Source organism: Lutjanus erythropterus, chromosome 20 (assembly GCF_056507025.1).
Source record: "Lutjanus erythropterus isolate fLutEry1 chromosome 20, fLutEry1.hap2, whole genome shotgun sequence".
In the NCBI taxonomy this organism is placed as follows: domain Eukaryota; kingdom Metazoa; phylum Chordata; class Actinopteri; order Lutjaniformes; family Lutjanidae; genus Lutjanus; species Lutjanus erythropterus.
In genome coordinates, this window is record NC_139336.1 from 24,009,233 (window position 1) to 24,032,683 (window position 23,451).

The following is a 23,451-nucleotide window of genomic DNA, read 5'->3' on the forward strand; positions in this document are numbered from 1 at the left end:
TGTCAGCACATCTAAAAGGGCAGAAAGCAGCTGACTGACTGACAGTAGCTGCGGTTCCTCCTTTTTTTTTTGGATTTTGTGAAGTCACTCCTTTGCGCTAATTGAATAAATCAGCAGTGATGAATATCTCGTTTCAAAGTCACTCTCAGTTTTATCTCATCAGCAGGTTACTAAGTGGAGTTCTCTCTCTTTCTGACGTCATACACGTCACACTTTTACACACACCCAACCCACTGAATAATGGGAGCAGCCACAGCTGTGTTGATTGGATGCATCTCCCCTTTGTGTGGCGGTAAAATATACTGGTGCAAAACGGGTGGAGCTTGGTGGTGTGTGATGTCCAGATGGTGATAAATGTAATGCACAATGCATTTAATGGAAAAATAGCAGCAGTGTGTATTCCGTCGTCATGTTTTGGGGGTAAAGTGTTCTGCTTTTTTCTTTTTCTGTTTTTGAGTCGTGCTGTGGTCCTCCATCAGCTGCTCCTTTTTCTTTATTTATAAACCTCTTATTTTTTCTTCAGGTGTTGCCAGCAAACCCAGAGGAATCGTGGCAGGTGTACAGTTCAGCCCAGGATAGTGAGGGAAGGTGTGTCTGCACTGTGGTGGCGCCCCAGCAGTCCATGTGTTCACGGGATGCCCGCACCAAACAACTGAGGCAGCTGTTAGAGAAGGTAATTACCTCTTAACTCCTTAACAACACGCGACCCGGACAGTCAAAGTCATACAATGCCCATGGTGGCCGGCTTTACTTCTTTTACCTACACAAAGACATGTGCACGCACACATAAAGGCTCACCCATGTTTGCAGTCATCCAATCACCTCTCTGCCCGTCGGACAAGAAGAGGAATCACGCTCTAATGAGCTCCCTGGAAACCCAACAGGCATCATGGGAGGCAGCTATGCACTCATGCTCTGTTTCTGTTGTGGGGCACACATCCACAGCAACACATCTAATGATGCAACATGGCTCAATACCCACAGAAGGAACATTTAAGCACATTTATCACTAAATGGATGGAGATAATCACCAGTTATGGCTGTATGACAGATATTTCCTTAAGTCTTAAGATAGGTAGAGTCAAAGAAAGGATTTTTTTTCCAGTTTAAGGATTCCAGAAACTAACTATTAGGGCCGCCTCCAACTAAAGATTTTACTAGTCGACTAGTCATTGTCAGTTCAAGCTATTTGTCAACCAGCCATCACATGATTATGCTATTAAATTAATTATTTAGATATGTTTTAGGGTTATGAAATAAGCTGCATTTTAAATGCTAACAGCAAAAGCGGTAATGATTCTAAATGTGTGTGGACAAACAGAAAGGAGACTGAATATTTAATTTATTTCAACACAATATAACCTTGTTGTTCAAAACACAAGAATAAATAACTTCCAGCTTCCGAAAAGCAAATACTCGCAGACTTATTAACACAATGGATGATGTATCCTTAAAAATGAAGTTGTTAAGTTACAATTTGCTTTACACCTCCCATCCACGCCCAAACCCACCATGTCTTCATCGTCCCTGGAGTCAGAGTCCAGTCAGAGCTCCTGTAAAGGTTAATTACCTCGGGCCTGTATTCCCAGTTGTCAAACTGGCCTCAGTCAGTCTCAGAGTGTGTGGTCTAATAGGCCTGCTAACAGAGCTAACTAGCTAATGGCAGCTACAGCAGCTAGCAGCAGTGACTTCAGTGTTAAAAGAGAAAAGCTCCATATTGCAACATTTCCACAGGCCTGACAGCAATGGTGTTTTTCTTTGGAAACCCTCCTCATCACAACTTTGTTATCATTGGTTCATTATCACTGAAACACACTGGAACATAGGAAAAAAATTGCAGAAAATCAACATTGGGCTCAAAACTCTCAAGACAGATGAGTTAGAGGTATTGGTTGCAGCTCTAGAGAAATCTAAAGATGTTCCTTTTGGCAAATTTACAACAATGCTAACTTGGGGAAAAAAAATAAAGAGAGTGGACTAAGATAGCAGACACAATCTGTCGTATCCAACATCCATTGTCTAAAAGCAATAAAAGAGCAGCCATATAGATTAAACAAGTTAGCTCACACCACCATTAGCTAGTAAGTTAGCTACTACTAATAGGCAGGAAGGTGCTAACTTGGGAGATAAGATGAAAGACGGAGAGCTAAGTTAGCAGACTGTATCCAATGTATCTTGAATCCACAGTATAAAAGCAAAAAAAAAAAAAAAAAACAGAGCAGCCATACAGATTAAACAAATTAGCTAACACTACCATTAGCTACTGTTAGCTAACGGTTAGCTGACCTAAAATTAGCAGAGTTTATGTCAAATTTTAAGAAGTTAGGATGCTTGCTAAATACTCAGTCCAGCATTACTTATCAGCTTTTATGTCTGTTACCTAGAAGCCAATACTACCTTTCTACCTTTCTAGTTAATTGAGACAAAAAATGGACCAAAACCAACAAAGGGCACTTAACATCAAGACAGATGAATTAGAGGTTTAGGTTAGGAAATCCAAAGCTGTTATTTTTGGCAAAATTTACAACAAAGCTAACCTGGGAGATAAAAGAAAGTGTGAGCTAAGATAGCGGAAAGAGTCTCCACCATATCTGGCATCCAATAAAAAACAGCCATACGGATAAATTAAGTTAGCTAACACTACAGTTAGCTACTGTTAGCTAACACTGCTGTTAGCTAGTTAGTAAGTTAGCCACTGCTAGAGGCTGAAAGGGGAAAAATAGGATAGTTTGACTGTTATCCTAAAGGTGGGTGAGTTTATTTAAGATTTAGGGAAGTTGGGATGCTTTTGTAATACACATTTCCTATCTTAAGTTAGGAGAAGAACATTAACTTATGAACTGTTCATCTGTAATGGCTTTTTTAAAACTAAATCAAACCCTAATCCAAACTACCGTGGTTCCCAGACAGCTAGGGCAGGATGTGAAAGTTAAGAAGTTTCTGTAATACGGCCCCAGATAATGTAGAGCAGCTTGCTAATTCACAAAAACATAAAATACAGACATCAACAGATCTCCAATGAATAAATAGAAGGTGTGCCAGGTTTATGGAGTTTCTAGAGCACAACAGTTTTAGAGAAAACAAATGTCTTAACAGTATGCATTCTACACTTCCACCATGAGTCTGAGGCCCCTGACTAGTTGGCCTGGTGTCAGAGTTTGTGAATCACTGAAGAAGAAAGCCAAGCCAAGACAACATATTGAAAGTCTGCTGTGATTTCTCACGCTCATTGCTCTAATTGGGCTATTAGAAATAGAGATATGTTTCATTACCCAGTCCAATGTGTCACCGTATGTCACCTCAGGTCCAGAACATGACCCAGTCCATCCAGGTGCTGGACCAGCGGACCCAGAGGGACCTGCAGTACGTGGAGAAGATGGAGGTCCAGCTCCGTGGCCTGGAGACCAAGTTCAGGCAGGTGGAGGAGAACCACAAGCAGAACATCGCCAAGCAATACAAGGTACAGAGCCAGATCTCAGGGCCATTGACACAACCGCCATCCTGTCATAGCTGCTCTGTAGCCCATTACACACAGCTTTACCCATTCTGTGTTTGTGTGTACCCACTGTGGAGATGTGTTTGCCTAAAACCACCACACCACACACCCAGAGATCCATAATGCATGCACAATTAGAGAGGGTAAATAGCTGAATACACAAACTGCAGGAATTCATGTCCTTATTTCACACTAACTCACTTTATGCAACTATGTGATGAAACTTAAGGAGATTCATTAAATTTAATGTTTATCACAGTGAGCACATAATGGTGAAATGATGACCCAAGGACGTCATCAGATGTTTTGTTTGTCTTGTTTGTCCACAACCCAAAGATATTCAGTTTATTGTCAGAGGACTAAAGAAACCAGAAAATATTCACATTTGAGAAACTGAAACCAGAAAATTAGATTTTTTTTTTCACAGACTCGTGATTTCGTGATTAAGTTATCAGAATACTAAGAGACTAATTTAACAGTTGACAACTCATCAATTAATCAACTAATCGTTGCAGCTCTGGACACTGTAATTGGCAAGAATCTGTCGACATGATACGTATCACAATGCAAGGGTTACAATTCAGCATATTATGATATATTTCAATTCTGTAAACAAGATGATATATTGGTATTTTTAAATCCAATTTTAGGAAAACTAACATAGTATTAAGAACAAACTACCAAGTGCATAAAATCTGAGATTAAAAAAGCAATCAAGACAGTGAAAATAGATAGCAGAGTTGTTATCTATCTATCTATCGATCAAGTATTCGGGGCCTTACACCCTAATCATTATACATTGGATAGTATTGTACTCAGAAATCCTTTCAGTCTTATTGTCCTGCCTGAAATTTGTCTTGCAGCAAAACCAGAAAGTGTTAAGTGATTTTTTCTGTGCCAGCAGTTTGTGCAAGTTGTTAATTAAAAAAAATCCCATTCTGACATTTTTTTTTTTTTTTGCCGTGTTATCGAAAGAGATATCAAGTATTGTTTAAAGTATTATTAAAATATCATTCACTGTTTAATTGTCAGAAATCAGTGACAAATCTTAATCTTAGTTAATCCAACTAACAGTCCAAGACAAGAAGCAGCGCATCTCCCCAATTTAGAGGGTGGAATAATTAAGGAATTTGGGGGATTTTTGCTTGAAAAATCACTTTTGATTAACCAGTGATCAAAATAGTTCACGATTATTTTGCTGTCAAGTTCTGAAATGATATCTAAATATTGTCTAAACACAAGTAGCAAGAACTTTCAAGATTGAAGAATAACAAAACAAGACAAGATAAGGGCTGGGCAATATGGACTAAACCAAATATCGATATTGAATATGACATTTTTGAAATGAAAATTCTATTATTTTGCTGTAAAGCAGCCTTCGAAAAGCCGGGAAAGACAACATTTATGCTAAGTGACGATATACCAATATCCAAAATCTAAGATGATTAAGTCTAAAGTCTCAATATCAATATCGATATGTTTCCCAGCCCTACTAAACACAAACTGGCCTACAAGAACTTTAAAGACCAAAGAATAAGAAAACAATAGGAGACTTATAAATACACTGTGCTACAAACACAGTTAAAGAAAGTTTTGAGGTTCGATATCTTGCCCTGTTTGCAGTCACTCACACAAATGCATTGCTTCAGTTAACCTGCATTCCTCCTCCAGCGTGCTGAATCAATGCATTTGCATCATTTCACCCGCAGCAACACATCTGCGTGACCCCGCCGCCCGTGCATGCCCATCAACCTCATGCATCCGCCACATTCATGCATGCATGTGTGCAAATTTCCTGTCTCAAGTGCATATGTACTAAGTGTGTGTGCGTTTGTTTGTTTGTTTGTTTGTTTGTTTGTGTGTCTGTTAGATAGGTTAGCAAGCTCCAGCCCCTGTCAACAGTTTGTCATTTTCTTGCTTGCAGGGCTAACTTTAAGACATGTAAAGAGAGCCACAGGGAAGAAGAGGCAGGTCAATTCCAGATTCCCCTGAACTGGGCCACAGTACTGAGAGCATTTGGGCGTCAAACAGTTAATTTTACCTTTAGCACCATTAAGACTAAGAAACCCCACCCCTCTCCCAAACCAACCAACCCACCACTGATCTCTTCCTGCATGTTACTGCTGTCAAAGTTTTCCATCTAAAAGCTTTTTTCAAACGTAAATACATTTATTATTATTATTATTATTATTATTATTATTATTATTATTATTATTATTATTATTATTATATTAATTGCTGTTATTCATTTTATTTTCCTTTGGCTTTTGTCTATGCATATTTGGTTACTCAACAAATCTCTACGTAAAACTATAGACGTAAAATTCGAGACACTTTGTTGTGTGTGACATGTAAAAGCATGTAACCCTTAATACGATGTTGCATTTTAAACGATGATGACCAATAAAGAGCTTTCCCAATTGTTGTCGGTGTGCCGAGGGCTTGCTTTTTAAACGGCTGGTCACTGCCGCCGGGGGACTCTGCTCGGCCAGCGGGTGGAGAATTTTGCTCCGGGTTTGTTTGCTCAGACACACACCTGCACAGACAAAAAACACAGCAGCTGCTCACACACACTGAAACACTGAACACAGACACAAGCAGGGGGTCTCCATGTCAGTGCAGAGGCAGGATAGAGTCAGAGTAGTCAGGTTCAGACAGGTTTTTTTCTTTTCTTTTCTTTCTTCTTTTATGGACAGTCTCTCCTTTTGTCGCGCATGACACTCAACCGAGCTTATTCTAATCCTTTCAGGCCATAAAAGCGAAAATGGAGGAGCTTAGACCGTTGATACCAGTGTTGGAGGAGTACAAGGCCGATGCCAAATTGGTATTGCAGTTTAAGGAGGAGGTCCAGAATCTGACGTCAGTTCTAAGCGAACTTCAGGAGGAGATGGGGGCCTATGACTACGAGGAGCTCCACAACAGAGTGTCAAATCTTGAGGAGAGACTCCGAGCATGCATGCAAAAATTAGGTAGGCACAGAAAGTTGCTGGCACACACTCTGCATGCACAAAAACACGCACAGTATGTTCTGAATGACCAGAGAGAGACGATCAGGCATATTCACATGATTCAGAAGGACATCACAGGAACATTATGTGTGGCTGTCAAATGCACATTACACAAGTCTGATAACACACTTGTCATTTACACTTTATGGTTTCTGTTTTGTACGTGCTCGCCCTCAAATGGACTTTGATGCTGGTATAATCTTACATTGTGGTGATAAAATGATAATGGAGTCCAATAGAGTTATCTTCTGTACTTCTTCCTGCAAAGGAACAAAACCCTAGTGCTAAAAACAGTCGAAACAGAAAATCACTCTTGTGGACTAATTAAATCATGTATCAATCAAAAAGTAACAAAAGAAAGAATATTTTCTGAGTACCAGTCCCTAAAATCTGAGCTAGAGGGAATGACCGATATGTTTTTTTTCAAGGCCAATACAACACCAATTATTAGTAATCAAGGATAGTGATAAAAGATATTTTATCACCTGTGGTAAAAATGAAAATCTTCCTATCTACTTCTTTACACCTCCATTCCACCACATTTTGGAGGCAAATATTATACTTTTTACACCTCTAGGCTACATTTATTTGCTAACTTAAGTTAGTAATTTTGCAGATTTTAGATTATTATTACAAAATATTAATAAGCTATCAAGCAGTATATGAAGTAACCTCATTAATAGTCAGATAGTGCTGTGTCCATTTTTCAATTAATTTATTTTATCAGATATCAGATTATTTAGTAAAAAAAAAAAATCAGATAATTGTAAAAATGCTGAAGGCAGATAATCAGTCGACCCCTAATTTGAGAGTGTTTGTTTTCTCTGTTTCATAACATTGTAAACATGTAAACATGACATTTTATAGAACAAGTCATCAAATCAAAAGATTAATCAAAAATTAAAACAATCAAGGCCCATCTATTAACACATTAACTTTAATATAGAATTTCAGCCCGCTCTCGATCCCAGGCTGTCAAATACCATTACTGTTTTATCATACCGAAAAAGTTTCATAGACTTTGTTTCCTGCATTCTGGTGACTTTTAAAGAATTGAAATAACTAAAAAGAACAATAAATACAGATTTTTGCAAACAGATGCCTGCAAATGACCTAAAATTGACACTTACTAGCCGAAAACCTCCATGGGACATGGGATTTAGCCTTCAATTTCAAGTTTGATCACAGCAAGAGAAAATGTTATGGTATGTTTGTTAGTTAGGAATTATTCTTTCCAGGACGTCTGAAATTTGCTCGAGGATTTCTTTGTCTTAGTACTATTTCTGTCCCCATCTCTCAGTATGAATGTTTGAAGAGGAATTGGATGCAGCAGGCACAAGCAGTGTTCTCCGCATCACATTCATGCCAGGAAACAACATTTACTTTAGCTGTGTTGTTGTCCAGATGGAAACAGTAGACTTAAAGAGTTTGTACGGCTTATATGAGCTGTACAGTACCAGAAACTGGTTGTGATAATGAAAAGGAAACGTGTGGAAAATTTTTCATAAATCAGGAGAAATACGGGGGAGGAAACCAGAAGGTGCCAATGAAAAATGGGAGTCTTTCTGGAAAATCAGGAGGGTTGGCAAGCATGGCATCACAGGACCTGCATAACATAACATACATGATGTAACATACTTATTTGACCCCAAACCACAAGCTTTTCCTAAACCTAATGCTGAAGTTGTGGTGCCTAAAGCTAACCAAACTGCAACCATGTCAATGTTTCCAACATTAATGACTATGCAGAAACGTCTCATATAGATGCTAAAAGGTGCCTTATACATCTGTATGAGTCCTGGACATGACAAAGCAGCCTCAGTAGTTGATAACTATGAGAACATGTTGGGAATTCTGCATGAATCCATGGTCGTGTCCCACAAAACTGGCATCGAAGGCATCCTTGAAATAGATGGGACGGCCTCCAAATACATGATGAGGAGTTTTACATGGTTCAGATGCACACTAATGGATATTATACAGTATAGAGGAAGAGAGCTTCTGACAGTGTCTTCAGCATGCAAGTCCCCATCACAGCCTTATCTTTTGCTTTTAGCCCCTGTCTCAGTCTCTTCACACCTCTGTCTCAGCCCACAGTGCTAATAGATGCACACCCACACTACAGTGACTAAGATATATTACAAGAGCAGAGACACTTACACGCCGCACATCACATCACGGGTTTATTGTGTCCCTGCTTCGAATTATTCCCGGTGCAAGATGACAGGAAGAAAAGCTTTCGGCTACAATGGCCACTGTTCTTTTTGGACAGGCAGTCGAGACGCAGAGATTGGATTTAAATTGAATCTATAGAATACAAAAAGCAGGCGTCTAATCTCAGCTCCACAGTTACTTCTTTGGTGATTGTTCCCATGACTGTGACTGTTGCATGGCAGCAATTCAGCCATTTACAGCTGATCCCCTTATTTTAGATATAAAGAGCGACAGATTCACCGGGTTTGGTAAGCTGTGGTGGATGAATGGGATAAGTGCATTGCTTACATGCTTACAGCAGGGCTGTGAAATTACACATCAGTGGTGGTTAGTCACAGTTTTATTTTTTAATTATTATTTTCAGTTTTCAGTCACAGTTTGGTTAAGTTTCGGCAACAAACCAACTTGGCTGGAGTTAGGTAACACAGCTACTTAGTTTGGTTTAGGCAACAAAACTACTTGGTTAGATTTGGGCAACAAAATTCTGTGGTTAGGTTTAGGGAAGGTCATGGTTTGTCTGTGCCATGAGGGTGTAAATAGCCACATTGGCTGTGCAAATAGCATTGTTTGCTGTGGACACCTGGGTACAAATAGCCTCTGCCTTCACTTTATCTCTGCACACACTTCTGCTCTCACCGCCCACCTGGGCTGGATCAGGAGTCCTGTCGGCGTTTTCACTCTCAGTTCAGTGCACATGCCGCTCCTCACATCCATGGTCAGACTTAGGAGAGCAGGGAACCGCGGGAGTTACTCCAGCGTGTGTGTGCGTGTGTGTGAGATCAGACGAGATAAAGGCGAGGTCACCCAGCGAGGGACTGGCTCGGGCAGAACAGAGGGTGGCTACTCCTTTCATCTTCACACGACTGCAGAGGCACTCAGGCAGAGTGCACACAAATTCACTCCAGTACACTCGCCGCTTATTGAGATTAAACTTTGCGAAGGTCATGCGATACATTTGCATCAGCAGATCAACAACAGGGGGAGAAGAGAAAAATAGAGAGGGCAGGAGAAATTTGAGTATTTAGTAACACACTATTGGAGATAAAGGTGCTAATTAGAACCATAAAGGGTTTTTCAGCTTGTCCCGATGAGCTTTTTGGTTCCACTTTGAATTCTACCTCGAACTTAACATAAATGGTTATACCTAAAACCATTAATGAAGGGTCCACCTAGTACCCCTTATGAGACGTTCTACAAAGAACCCCTTTATGGTGTAATGGTTCCACCCACGTCCCTCTCTGGAGGCTCTATCCAGAACCTTACCACCTTCTCGGGGCCCAACAAGTCTCAGGTGGTACTAATAATAACCTTTTTATATTTCATGGGTTGAAACTAGGACCCACCAAGAACTTTGATCTAGAACTCACCCAGAGGGTTCTACTCAGAACCTTTTTATATTCCAAGGGCTTTATCTAGAACACATTCAATACATTTTTTTTAGATTTTTTTTTTAACTAGAACCCACCAAGGGGGTTCTACAGAGGACCTTTCTATATTCCAAGGGTTTTAACTGGAATACACTCAGGGGCTCCACAGAGAACCTTTTTTATATAACACAAGTTTTATCTAGAATCCCAGGGTGTTCCAGCAAGAACCCTTTTGTTTTATGGTTCAAAAAACCCTTGATGAAAGAGCTCTTCAAGGATTTTAACAATCCTTGAAGAGCTCTCTCTTCTCAAAAGGGTTCTTAGGCCAAAAAAAAGGGTTCTAAACGGACAAAGAATGCTTGACAATCCTTTCTTCAAAAAACGTTGTTCAGATGCAAATGGTTCTGGGTAGAACCTCAGCCTTCCAGGGAGAACTCTTATTTCTAAGAGTGTAGAGGGAGCGATGGGAGAATTGATAGGAGGTGGCGAGGGGGGAGGAGAAAGAGTGATAAAGTGAAGGCGAGCAGGAAAAGTGAAAGAGAGTAACTAGGGTCCCTGCAGAGCTGTCCTTCAAGCTGTTTTGTGCCGGAGAGACTAACAGCCCGGCGGCTGCTGGGACACAATGGCCATCGATCAAGGGGACATGCCAGCTTGCTGGGCAATAATCAAATAAATAAATCACCCCGTGTCGTGCCCCGGCAATGTGGAGGCACAAGGAGCTTCAGGCAAATCCAGCACCTTCGCAACGAAGTGCTGATGAATGGAGCAGGAAAAGTCATACCAGCACATAAAGGCCTCTGCTGCTCACTCTGCCGCCACTCTTCTCACCTTACATTTCATCTGCAGAGAGTAGAATTACAAGGTATAATGCTATAGTAAGGTGCACATACCACAGAATCAATATTTCTCTATTTACAAACCACCTCAACGTATCTGTGTTTAAATTTTCCCCTCTCCTTCATCCGTACTAAAGACTAACTGAATTTTTACAGCTTTTTTGTTTTAGCTATTATTCAGTTCGCAGTCACACAAGGAGTCAGTTAAGAGAGGTTTTAAGACCCCTGAAAATGACTATAACATTAAATATTAAAGGGATAGTTTGGGTTCTTTGAAGTGGGGATATATGAGGTACTCCATAGTCAGTGTATTAGCTACAGCAGATGGTGGTCAGCGCACCCTAAGTTTGGAGAGGCAGCAGGAGTGCTGGTGTAGGAACATTAGCAATGATCTGCTGTGGACGGGGTAAAACTTATTTTAGTTATCACACATATTGACAAACTAATAAAGCGAGGCAGCGGTAGACCAGCAACTCCCGTGTTCTGCAAGGAAAAATTACCGTTTATTTCCCAAGGAGTGATATTAAGCTGTCTGATGGCAAGGTAAAGAGGTAAAAATATTCTAAATATAGCATACACTTCAACTGATATGGATCTAGTTTTGGTGGCTCACATTTTTTATCGCCCTCTCCTGGTTTCTTCCCGGGGTCACAAAGTATTTCTCCCAATCTACGACAAATTTTCACACAGTTCTTTCGTTTTCATTATCACAACCTGTTTCTGGCACTGCACAGCCTTTTTTAATAACACACCTGTAAATGACATGGAGACATCATACATCCATCCTCGTGCCCTCGCCTCCTCAGTGAGTGAGACGTGAAAATGAGAGTATGAGAGAGAAATACTCAAACGGATTTCAGACGTCCTGCAAAGAAGAACTCCTGTTTCTTAGGGAACGTTTTATAAAAAAGGATCACACTTTTTCTAAGAGGAGCCACACCCTTACAAAAAAATATTTGGCAAATATAAATTTTCTGTGTTTTTGTTAGAAAATCAGCAGGCATCTGTTTGAAAAAAGTACACTTTTTATTTTATTTTCATTCTTTAAAAGTCACCAAGATTTGCAAATCCTCCCTGTTTCTGAGGTCTCGCAGTTGGCAAGTATGATACTGACCAAACAGTCCACCAACTGTCATAAGAGTCTAATTCACATGCTGCCAAATTCTGATTGGTTCAAAGATGTATGTGACATTACCTTTTTCCAGGTTAACCCCCTCCCACTTCTGACCAGTGAGACGAGGATGAGAAATACAGAAATCTCTCATCTGAAATGACTAAAACTGCTCTTACTTTGCATAAAAATAGTGTGTTCATGCAGGACGCCATCACTCATAATGAGAAGCTGATTGAAAAAATCAGTGCAGTTAACAGATCGACTTCCTGGGTCAACTTTGACGTATCATATTTTCCATAGTTGAATGCACTGACAAGTCGATCAATCAATTAGTCAGTCGTCAGACAATTAATTGATTACTATTTTAATAATCAAATCATAGTTTTTATTTTTATAGCAAAAATGACAAACATTTGCTGGTTCCAGCTTTTCAGATGTTAGTATTCATGCTTTTCTTTCTCATGCACGAGTAAACCGAATATTTTGGGGTTTTGAACAGTTTGTCAGATAAAATTAGGTATTTGAATAGAATTTTGAATTTTATTGACAAAACACTAAATTGATCATTCAAGAAAAATAATCAGCAGATTAATCAGTTGAAAAACTGAACTGAAAATGAAGTAAAAAAAAAACATGAAATGAAGCCCCACTATTTATATTTTGGTTGTTTTCACGATTTTACCTCAAATTGGTTGAGATAATCCGGTTTACAAGCTGTCTGAATGCCTGACCACTCATGTTTCACGCACTGTGGACAGCTTTCCCAGATCTCACCAATTACTTCAGTGAGTATAATGTCATCATAACCAATAAAAACTCGCAAAATATGACCAAAATGGTCTTTTCCACCTCCTCAGGAATCGAGTGTTCACTCATTCCATATCCAAATCCTCACATTTTGGGGTAAAGGCTGTTGGCGTTTTCATTCCGTCGGCTCCAGTTCCCATTAGGTTTGCCATTTGCTCTGCCCTCTGCTTCGGCCCGAGCAAATTCAGGCCAAAAGGGGATTAGACCCTGTGTGCATCTCCAGAATGCAGATCCATCAGCGGGCTCCCCAGCAGCAGCAGCCTGTGGCAGTAGGGTCATCTAAAGATAGAGGCATGATTATAGAAAAGAAATAAATAAATCAATGGCCAGTGTATTACTGCCGTCTCTTTAATCCCACTGTGGGTTACATAAGGGACTCAACCCCCACTGGAAATAGTGGTTGCTGCTCATGTGACCATGTGTTTGTCTCTCAGGCGCTGCTGAGGTGTTAGGCCCACACAAACTCACAAGCACGACATATGTTGCACAGAGAGACACACAAACCCATATGCAAACCCAGAATTTTCATTATGTAAGTGAAAAAAATTTGAACAGATGCAAAGATGGAATGAAACAGAATGAGACTAGCAGAGGAAACAAATCAAATCTGGACGGTATGACTACAAAGTAAAATTACATTTAAAAGTGATAGCAACAAAAGCTATTTTAACCACCTAAAAAATATTACAAGTTTAGGTGTACACTATATTTAGAATATTTCACTGATTTACTTTGCTGTCAGGCAGCTTTTTCTGAGAGGAAATCACTGTTATTTAAGCCAAACATCACTCTCTCCAAACCAACCAAACTCCATAAGCAAAATCAGTCATTTTACCTTGCAGAAGACAGGAGTTGCTGGACTACAGCTGCCTCTATCTGTTAGTTTGTTTGTGTTGTTGTGTGACTTTGGTGAATCCAAACTATCCTTTTTAGAACACTGAAGTCCCACAATAGCACAAACAAACAAACAGCGGTACACCAGAAGCTCCTGTGTTCTGTGAGGTGAAATTACTGATTTTCCCAGTGGAGTCTGGTTGGTTTGAGCAAGGGTGCAGATCTCATTGCATTAGATGGGGCATAGTTGTGAAATTTAGTCCTGGACTTATCTGGGCATGTGGAACCGCTGTCACCATAGTTTATTGCTTAGCTTCTGTGCCGGACTATTGATGAGTGCCTCACACAATCACACCTCAAATAAATTGGACTACCCCTTTAACAACAGTGAAGAGTAGCACAGATAATAGGGGTTAAAATGAAACAGGGATAATGAGTGGATGCAACACTTCACAGAGAGAGATGCTAATGAAACTTAAAATGAGCCGTCGTCACAGTTGCACTCTTTAAATTAGAGTTTCAGAATGACTCATTACATTCATGAAATAAAATTAACTCGTCAACATCATCTAATTAACCTTTGTGTTGCCGGAACGTCGCCTGAAAAGCGGCCCGTGTCTGAACGGATGTGCTGCGGTGACGCCGAGAAGCATTGCTATTGGGTAAAAACATGTCTCTCATTTGTGCGTCTGCGCTTATTAGGAAGATACATTAGTCCGACCGGCTCTCAGTCACGAGGGCCACATGAGCCCAGAGATACTTTTGTCAAATTCGCATTAACACCTCAATCAACACTAATTAACACTACAGCAGCTTACAAGCAGCACACGGGAGCGGAATACACAGAGGCTCTCCCCTTCCTATTCACTCTTCCTCTCACTTTCTCACACATCCACGCAGAGAGAGTAAAACAGGCATTAGCATGTGTGAACGGAATAATAAGAACCTTTTGCACAGTACACCGCGCAAAGAGAAAGGCAGAGAAGTAGCAACAAGCTGGACATCAACTTTCTCATCCTTCAGGCAGACTCACTTTAATTTTGCAATAAGCGAAAGTGAATCCCGTGTAATAGATTATGAATTAGCCTGAATACCCAAATGGGTGTTGCTCTAGATGTTCCTGTCTCGCTTCTCTCCTTGCAGCGTGTGGCAAACTGACGGGCATCAGCGACCCCATCACCATCAAGACGTCTGGATCCAGGTTCGGCTCCTGGATGACTGATCCTCTGGCGCCGGAAGGAGACACACGGGTATGTACGGCTGCACACAGTCACACACAGTATGGAGGGGAATCTGTACAGCTGGGTATGGAACCAAAATGTGTCCATATTAACGATCGACCAATGTGTTTTTTTCAGGCCCGATGCCAATACTGATTATTAGTCATCAAACAGACCAATAACAGATATTTGGAACAAATACATTTGCAGTAAAAAGGCAGATCTCACTGTCAAAACCTGAAGTAACCAGTTTCTGTTACTTTCTACTTCCATTTTGTTGTATTTAAGAGGAAAATATTTTATGTTATTACTCTACTCGGCTTCATTTATGTGATAAATTTAATTACTTTGCAAATTGAGATTAATAATACAAACTATAAATCAACTGTTATGAAGAATAATGATTTATTATTGTAGATTAAGCTATCCAGAGGTAAATAAGGTCCAAAAAAGTGGAGACACTGTACAAAATGTGAATAAAAACAGAAAGCAATTATTTACACTCAATCTGAATTTGATGTCTGTAACACGTTGCATAAAAGTTGGGACAGGAGCATGTTTACCACTGTGTTACATCACCTTTTCTTTTAACAACACTCCGAAAGTGTTTGTGAACGGAGGACACCGGTTGTTGACGTTTTGAGGGTGAAACTCTTTCCCATTTTTTGCTTGATGTGCGACTTCAAGTGCTCAACGGTCTCTGGAGGGTCTCTGTTGTCATATATTTTTCTTCATGCTGCACCACACATTTTCGGTGGGAGACAGGTCTGGACCGCAGGAGGACCGGTCTAATAAGAGCAGAATGTGTTTAGGCAACAGGGACACCCCTGAAAATGACGCTGTCTGGATGGCAGCATGTCTCGCTCTGAACGCTGTACCTTTCATGTGCCTTCACAGATGTGCAGTTACCCATGACGCCATGGGCACTAACACACCCCCATACCGTCGCAGATGCTGGCTTTTTAATTTTGTGCTGGTAACCGGCTGGATGGTCCTTTTCCTCTTCAGCCCGGAGGACACAATGATTTCCAAAAATCATGACCTCAGGCCCAGAGAAGGCTGTCGCATTTCCGAATGCTGTTGATGTACAGCTTTCTGTTTGCACGGTAGAGCCTTAACTTACATTTGTAGATGCAGCATCAAGCTGTGTGTAGGAGCAGAATATAAATGAATCGATTTATGTATGGTGGATTGGGTATCAGGTCTCACTGGATAATTAGAGGTCATTTCTATATAAGGAAAATAAACGGACTTAGTGTTCAACTGGCAAGTTTGTCTCGGACTTTGATTCATTTGACACAGTAATTATTAGCGTGTCAATGAGGTTATTCCGGTGCAGCATCTCAGTGGCTTAAAGCGTTGGCTCAGCCTCTGTGCTGTGTTTACTGGCAGTGGTTTTCCAGTCTTCTACGTCTATGTCAGTTTTTTGGAATCAGAGTTGTAGCCTCATTTACAGTCAGATAGTGCTGTGGGCAGGATATGGAGTGAGACTACAGACAAAGAGAGAGAGAAGTTTATTATACTGGCAATTAGATTAAAAATAGTGGTTTTTATAATTGTAAAACTGGCAAACCTTTTTAGAAAGAAATAAAATCCTGCACACTCCTCTAATATCTGTGAATGGACTTAAGTATGTGTTTTGGTGTCTGTTTTTCTTTTCTTTTTCTTATATGTGGAACACAGTGTGACAGATTGCACACAGGTGGCTGTCAATAAGTGATTGACACTCCCACAGGAGAAAGATTGTCTCACACCTGTGCACACAAAGTGGGCGGAGCGTTATCTATTTAAGATCAATGCTGTATGGACCGTTTGAAACAGTCTTTGTGAAGGTCTGGAGGGACTGAAATGTTTGTGTGATCAATAAATTGTGGTGCTGAGCCAGAGCAGCATGCAGGACTTTCTTTTCTTTTCTTTTCTTTTCCTAAGACTGAAATGACACTTTCCTACGCACCTGCATCTGAAATAGCTGGATGTGTGAATATCTCCTTTGAACAAATTACTAAATGAAAAAAAAAAACAGTTCTTTTAAGAAAAACATTTTCTTCAAGTAAGGTATCAAAGGATTGTTTTGGTGTTCTGAACCACACGTAATGTACCATTGTAGAAAATGTCAAACAATACCTCGTCTCATTCTTACAGCCGGTATGATCAATATTCTGTGTTAGACTACGTGTTGCTCACAGTGAAAAGAACCCACAGAGAATTATCTTCCAACTCCCGAAGTTCCCCATAGCTGAACAAAAACATTTAACCGTTTTTCTGCTCATTGATTTGGTTTTTCAGCCAACATTACCTACCCTGTGCCAAACAGCAGACTAAGTTAGCGGCTAGCTGGTGAACACAGAAACAGACAGATGTACTGGACTACATCTACAGACAGGAGGGTGGATACTGAACTTACTTTGATCAGATGGACACAAACATGACTGTTTGTGTTCTGTGTCTGCTAGATGTATAGATGAGCAACTGTTTTTGAACATGTTTGCCACATCTACACAGCCACAGCTCTGTAAAGTGATATACAATTGAGGTTCAGGTTATTTTATTTGTGCCTGTAAGTTGATTTGTTTTGCAGTAAACAAGGCATCTGTCTTGGAACACATTTTACAAACATCACAGACAATAGACAGACGTGACAAAAGTACTAAGAGGCTCCAAGGACTTAGAAAGTAAGAAGTAACAACAATAAAAAAAAAACAAACTAAAATGAATAAGAGAAAATCTCGCTGTGTGTGTGTGTGTGTGTGTGTGTGTGTGTGTGTGTGTGTGTGTGTGTGTGTGTGTGTGTGTGTGTGTGTGTGTGTGTGTGTGTGTGTGTGTGTGTGTGTGTGTGTGTGTGTGTGTGTGTGTCAGGGTTGCTCCTAATTGCAAAAAAGAAACAATAAATCTGGGTTTAGATAGTAGGTTTAAATTAGTCCAAAGAACAATCAGCTGGTATTTTCAATTGTGTTGTTCATAAGTTTTTTATTTGTTCACAAAGCTCTATTCAGACTTAATCAAACTGTTTTTAATGCAATATAGCAGCAGGCAGCAATAGAATCTGGTACATTGTCATCTTCAATTTTTTGGTTTTGCTTTTCCACGTTCTAATTTGACCCTGCTGGTGCATGCTCAAATGAAAACAGTGAATTTTTCATCAGCCCAGCACTTTCAGTGTTGTTTTTCACACTTTGCACATTCAAATGTGATAGAAAATTGTCACAAAAAAAAAGCAATTTATATTTCTTATACTTTTCCTCCCGCTGTCAAAGCCATGCACAAACAAGCAAGCATACTAGTATTTTAGCTGAAATAATCAGTTGACTGATAGAGGGATAATCTGCATCAATTCTGATGGATTGAAAGTATTTTTTTAAAATCTACCGCAAGGAATTATCATGTTTTGTTGACTTCAGAGGCCCCAGTGGACAAAACAACCAGTTGTAGCTTTAAGCAAAGCTGCACAGCTTTCGCCTTTTCCGATGTAAATATTATCTGATTTTCTTAGTCCTCTACAGTGTGATAACAAACCAGTTTGTGATTGGTTTTAAAGTTTTGGTCAAACAACACAAGCGACTGGCATATGTCAACTTGAGTTTGAGAGACTGAAAATCAGTACAAAGAAAGATCGGTAAAAGGAAGCTGTTCTTCGCCACTGCCACTTTAGTCCTTCCTCTTAGTGGGAATTGTTATTGCTGCAGATATTATACAACTTTAAAGAGTACTGTGCAGACCTGCTGTATCAAAATTGCCCCTGAAAGAACTTCTGTTATGATTTGGCGTTATGTAACTAAAACTTACAAGGCTTAATCCTTGATGAAAATAATCGTTAGTTGCAGGACGGCAGCATGATTTGGTAAAATCATATTGTGATTATTTTGACTGAAACTGTTTGCAATATGTGATACGATTAGTAGAAATGATCAGTTTTTTGAATTACAATTTTCATGTTCACTGAAAAAAATCATGATCATGTGATATTTATTGAGGTCTGTAACAAACAAATGTGTTTTCTTTCACTACAGTACCTCATTATAATGCTGTTTTCCTTTTTCAAAAAATTGCAGTTTGGTTCTGTGATTTGGATATTGCACGTGGCCATACTGCGATTTTATTGCAATTAAATGTGTAGCCCTAAGTTGCAGCCTCACAGTATTTGAGATGCACACAAATAGGAGGAAATTAATACTAGTTGTGAATTTTTAATGCTTCTTCCTTCTCCCTTTTCTCTTTGTTAAAGAGATAAACCTGAAGATCTGCAACACAAATCGTTTTCCCAACTTTAAAGTTGTCCTTGTTTTTAAGGTGAAGGTCACCTCTCGCTGTGAAATTTAATAACAGGCTGCGTTAATTGCTCACTGTCCTTTTATCAGCTGATTGCATCTGATTTCCTTTTGCAGAGAGGGCCTTCTGTTGGCTCAATACATGGGTCTGCTTTCATTACTAATACACATTAAAATGAAAGGTCAGGGATAAATCTATATGGTTTAAACGGGAAGCTGCCCAGCGGACGGGCATGGTAGGGACAGAGCTGGAAATAAAGAGTTTATTTGTCGGTTAAGCATGAACATGCTCTTTGTGCAGCGGCTTTATGAGACGCATTAATAAGAGCCAGAATTCTCAATGTCACATGGGAGGAAAAAGGATAAAAAGTTGAGGGGAAGCAGCAGCGAACAGTACAGGAGCAGTTTGCTTCCTGGAGGCTAACGGTCGTGACAACAGAAGCTGTATAATGTGTATATTTTAAAAAGATTCTCAGCAGCAGAGGGTGAAGCTTACTGCTGACTAAGGCTATATTTAGCATACTGTAAAGGCTACTTTTTTGTAGAAACTAATATATTTTGAAGAGAACACATGAAAGACGTGCTGCGCTATCAAAGGGCAGAAAAAGAAGAATGAGTATAATTGACAGGAACAGACAGGTCTGCTCCACTTCTTTTCATCTCCCGGTTTCCTTACGTCAGATTTTTTTTTTCCTGGGCCCCTAAGAGACCTGCTTCCCCGATATGAATCATTTTTTGAGTCAATCACAGCAGCACATGGAAGCAGGTAAGGGAAGGGCTTTAGGTGTCTCAGTCCCACTGAGACTAAGGAAGTGTTTGAGCCCATAGCAGCTCCGGAATGAGAGCTCTCTGCCCACCACCGCAGGGGCCAGCAGGAAGCCGGGCCGAAGCAGCTGAGACAGGCCTTTTATCTGGAATGATGGGCATCATCCCTGCGGGGCCCGGCTCATGCCACCCTACGGCTGTCATCCTGAGTGTTTATATTCACAACCTGCTGGATCTACGTTTCGCTCCTGGTGGAAGTCTCAGCGCTAACTTAATTGGGATGCTTGTTGACGGTGTGATTTGATTTATTCTGTGTGATGTGCATCAAGGAGTCAGATACTCAAGGCACACTGACGAAGGATGACGATAGAGGTTTTGTAGCTCTGAAGCACTGCTGTTAACTTAAAAAAAAAAAAGTTAGTGTCTGGGCTGCCTTAAAATTTGAAGTTTGAACTCGAAAAGACAAGTTGAGGTCATTTTTTAATACTATTAAGTTGAACCAACAGCTCTTCAGTCATACTGACAAATATTACAAACAAATTTGATTTCATTTTACATTTTCACAGTCTGAAAAGAATTTGCAGCTGCAGCTGTTGGAGCTACTTTGTTCCAGCACTGGCATAAAGACAATAAGTGAAACTGCTTACCCATGATGCCATGGGCGCTAACACACACCCCATACCATCACAGATGCTTTCTTTTGAACTTTGCGCTGGTCTGGATGGTCCTTTTTGTCTTTAGCCCAGATGACACAATGTCCATGATTTCCAAAACTAATTTAAAAGTGCACTAATACTCCTTGTATATTTATGTTAAGTTAACGAGAAAGTTGATTCCACTAATTCCTGTATGATTTCTCACAGTGTAATTCTTTTTTCTTCTTCTTTTCCTGATGTTTAGGTCTGGTACATGGATGGTTACCACAACAACCGCTTCGTGCGGGAGTACAGGTCGATGCAGGACTTTATGACGTCAGACAACTTCACGTCCCACCGGCTGCCCCACCCGTGGTCGGGAACAGGTCAGGTGGTCTACAACGGCTCCATCTACTTCAACAAGTTCCAGAGCCACGTCATCATCAAGTTCGACTTCCGCACGTCTTCGATCAGCAAGTCCCGGCAGCTCGACTACGCCGGCTTCAACAACGCGTACCACTACGCCTGGGGTGGCCACTCCGACATCGACCTGATGGTGGATGAGGGAGGCCTGTGGGCCGTCTACGCCACCAACCAGAACGCGGGGAACATCGTCATCAGCAAGCTGAACCCCAACACTCTGCAGATCATCAAGAGCTGGACCACCAACCACCCGAAAAGGAGCGCCGGTGAGTCTTTTATGATCTGCGGCACGCTCTACGTCACCAACGGCTACTCAGGAGGCACAAAGGTCTACTACGCCTACTCCACCAACTCCTCTACTTATGAGTACATTGACATTGCCTTCCAGAATAAGTACTCACATATCTCCATGCTGGACTACAACCCGCGTGACCGCGCCCTCTACGCCTGGAACAATGGCCACCAGGTCCTCTACAACGTCACACTGTTCCACGTGATCCGCTCAGAAGAACTGTAACCACGGGAAAAATGGATTAGATACATAAGTACATATTGTCTGTGTAGAGATCTCCATATATACAAAAATATATCAGCGAAAGAAAAAGACTATGGCAAGACCATTCTATTTATAATATCAAATAAAAACTAATGAGAGACTGCATCAACAGTGAATGCAAAGTGGATTGAATGTGCATATACATGAGACTGAAAAAAATATATAAAATTGAAGGGTTTCATTCCAAAATCTGATATATTTATTATAGAAAAAAAGAAGCTTTATCAGTTAATATCACAAAATCACAGATGATTGTTAGAAAAACAGAACTGTTTTGTAAATAAAGCTCTTAATACGTCTTCTAACTTTAATATTTATCCATAGTAGACTTTATTTTAATAGCTGCCATCATTTTGTTAGAGGTTTTTTATTTTGGAATGAAACTCTTTGATTGTTTGCCGCATAGAAAATGATTGTAAAAGTAGACTTAATATATATGATTTAAAAGAATAAGAACAGATGCCAAAAAAAATACATCACGCCTTTTTTTTTATATAATGGAATATCAACCTAAGCTCATTCCTGTGGCTCCGGTTTTTCTGCAGAAATCCTCCCAGCTGAACTTTTTCTTTTTGGTCAACGGGGGTCCCGAAAACACGGACTGTTGGTAATAAACTGTCGGACCCCCAGGTCCCATGGACTGACAGAAAGGGTGGGAGGTCAGTCTAGTCAGAAGACTTGATAGCCTAACGGGTGCAGTCTGTTATATCGTTTTTATCAAGTACAGTAGCAAATCAAAAGTCTGTAGAGAAACAGCAAACAACAATAACGACATCCACTAAAAAGACCTGAAGGCACTGACTGTTGACAGCGCTGTTGTTTGAGATGATTTTCCTGTGTTAGTGACTATGTGTGAAAAAGGCTTTCTTTGCATGAGTGTTTTCTATCACTCTGGTCTGCTCTTCTGAATGTCTTTTGCTGTATGATAATATAAAAAATAAAATAGGTGGGAGGGAGGGGGTAACAAGGTAGAACACTTTTTGGGATTTGAGGATTTGCAAATTTACTTTTTATCCTGCTTCTTTGTATTTAGTTATTGTTTTGTTTATTTCTACTTCTTTGCATTCACTTTATTTTTCAAATGTTCTTGTATCACTGTAACTGTTGGCACCAGTTTTGCCTCTCTGTATTTGTTTATTTGGACTGCGTGGGAGGAATCTATCTAGCTCACATCTCTCTGAAGAAGAGGAAGGAAAAAAAAAAAAACAGAATGTATCAAGTTGTGTATCCTGGGAACCTGGTCCTCCTATCTGCAATTCACATCATGCGCCTGTAGTAGGGAGAGTTTTCTTTTAGAGGATAATCCTGTCTCATGTCATGTCCCCCCCCCCCCCCCCACTGCTAGTGAAGGATAATGCTGTTTAAATGTATACCCTCGCCGAGGACAAAAGCTTTTCACTCTTTTTGCGCTTTGCTGGACATGTGTTGTATCTGAGATGAGATAGTTAATGATTCGTGTCAATAAACAGAGAAATCTGATGCTCGGATTGTTGCCTTAAAATGCCACAAGCTGCACGTTTAGTGCAAGACTGTTCATATGGAGGTCGAACTCATGCTCTCATTTTGTGCATTTTGGGTTATCCTTCATTTAGATTGCAAAGAGAACACACTCTGTTCTGGTACTGGGAGAAGACAGCCCTCAGGGCTTTCTGTCAGAAAGCTATTATGGTTTGGGTTAAAATATGAAGATTTCTATCAGAAAGCCCTGGAGGCAAACTTCTCCCTTGTGCACCAAAATCTGTCCGAGGAAAAGTTTGTTGTGGATGAATGGGTCACACACTTTCAGTCAGGGGAACAGGGTTTCCCATGTGACACCAAAAGTCTATTTTAACTTAATATTGATTTTCATTTTTATTGTTTCTTTTTTTTTTAGATTTACTTATTTTATTTTATTTTTTATTTTTTAATTTA

The 23,451-nt window shown here is 40.2% G+C and overlaps 1 protein-coding gene across 2 annotated transcripts in view; it reads left to right on the plus strand.

Moving 5' to 3' along the window:
* Positions 1-23,019, plus strand: part of olfm1b (olfactomedin 1b) — a 36,694-nt gene extending 13,675 nt beyond the window's left edge. For both annotated transcript variants that reach the window (XM_084745469.1, XM_084745468.1), the window contains exons 2-6: positions 524-673; positions 3,305-3,460; positions 6,246-6,465; positions 14,820-14,926; positions 20,827-23,019. In XM_084745469.1, coding sequence (XP_084601595.1) covers positions 524-673; positions 3,305-3,460; positions 6,246-6,465; positions 14,820-14,926; positions 20,827-21,501 — 1,308 coding nt within the window. In that variant the 3' untranslated portion in view covers positions 21,502-23,019. The remainder of the gene's footprint in view (positions 1-523; positions 674-3,304; positions 3,461-6,245; positions 6,466-14,819; positions 14,927-20,826) is intronic.
* The last annotated feature ends 432 nt before the right edge of the window (positions 23,020-23,451 follow it).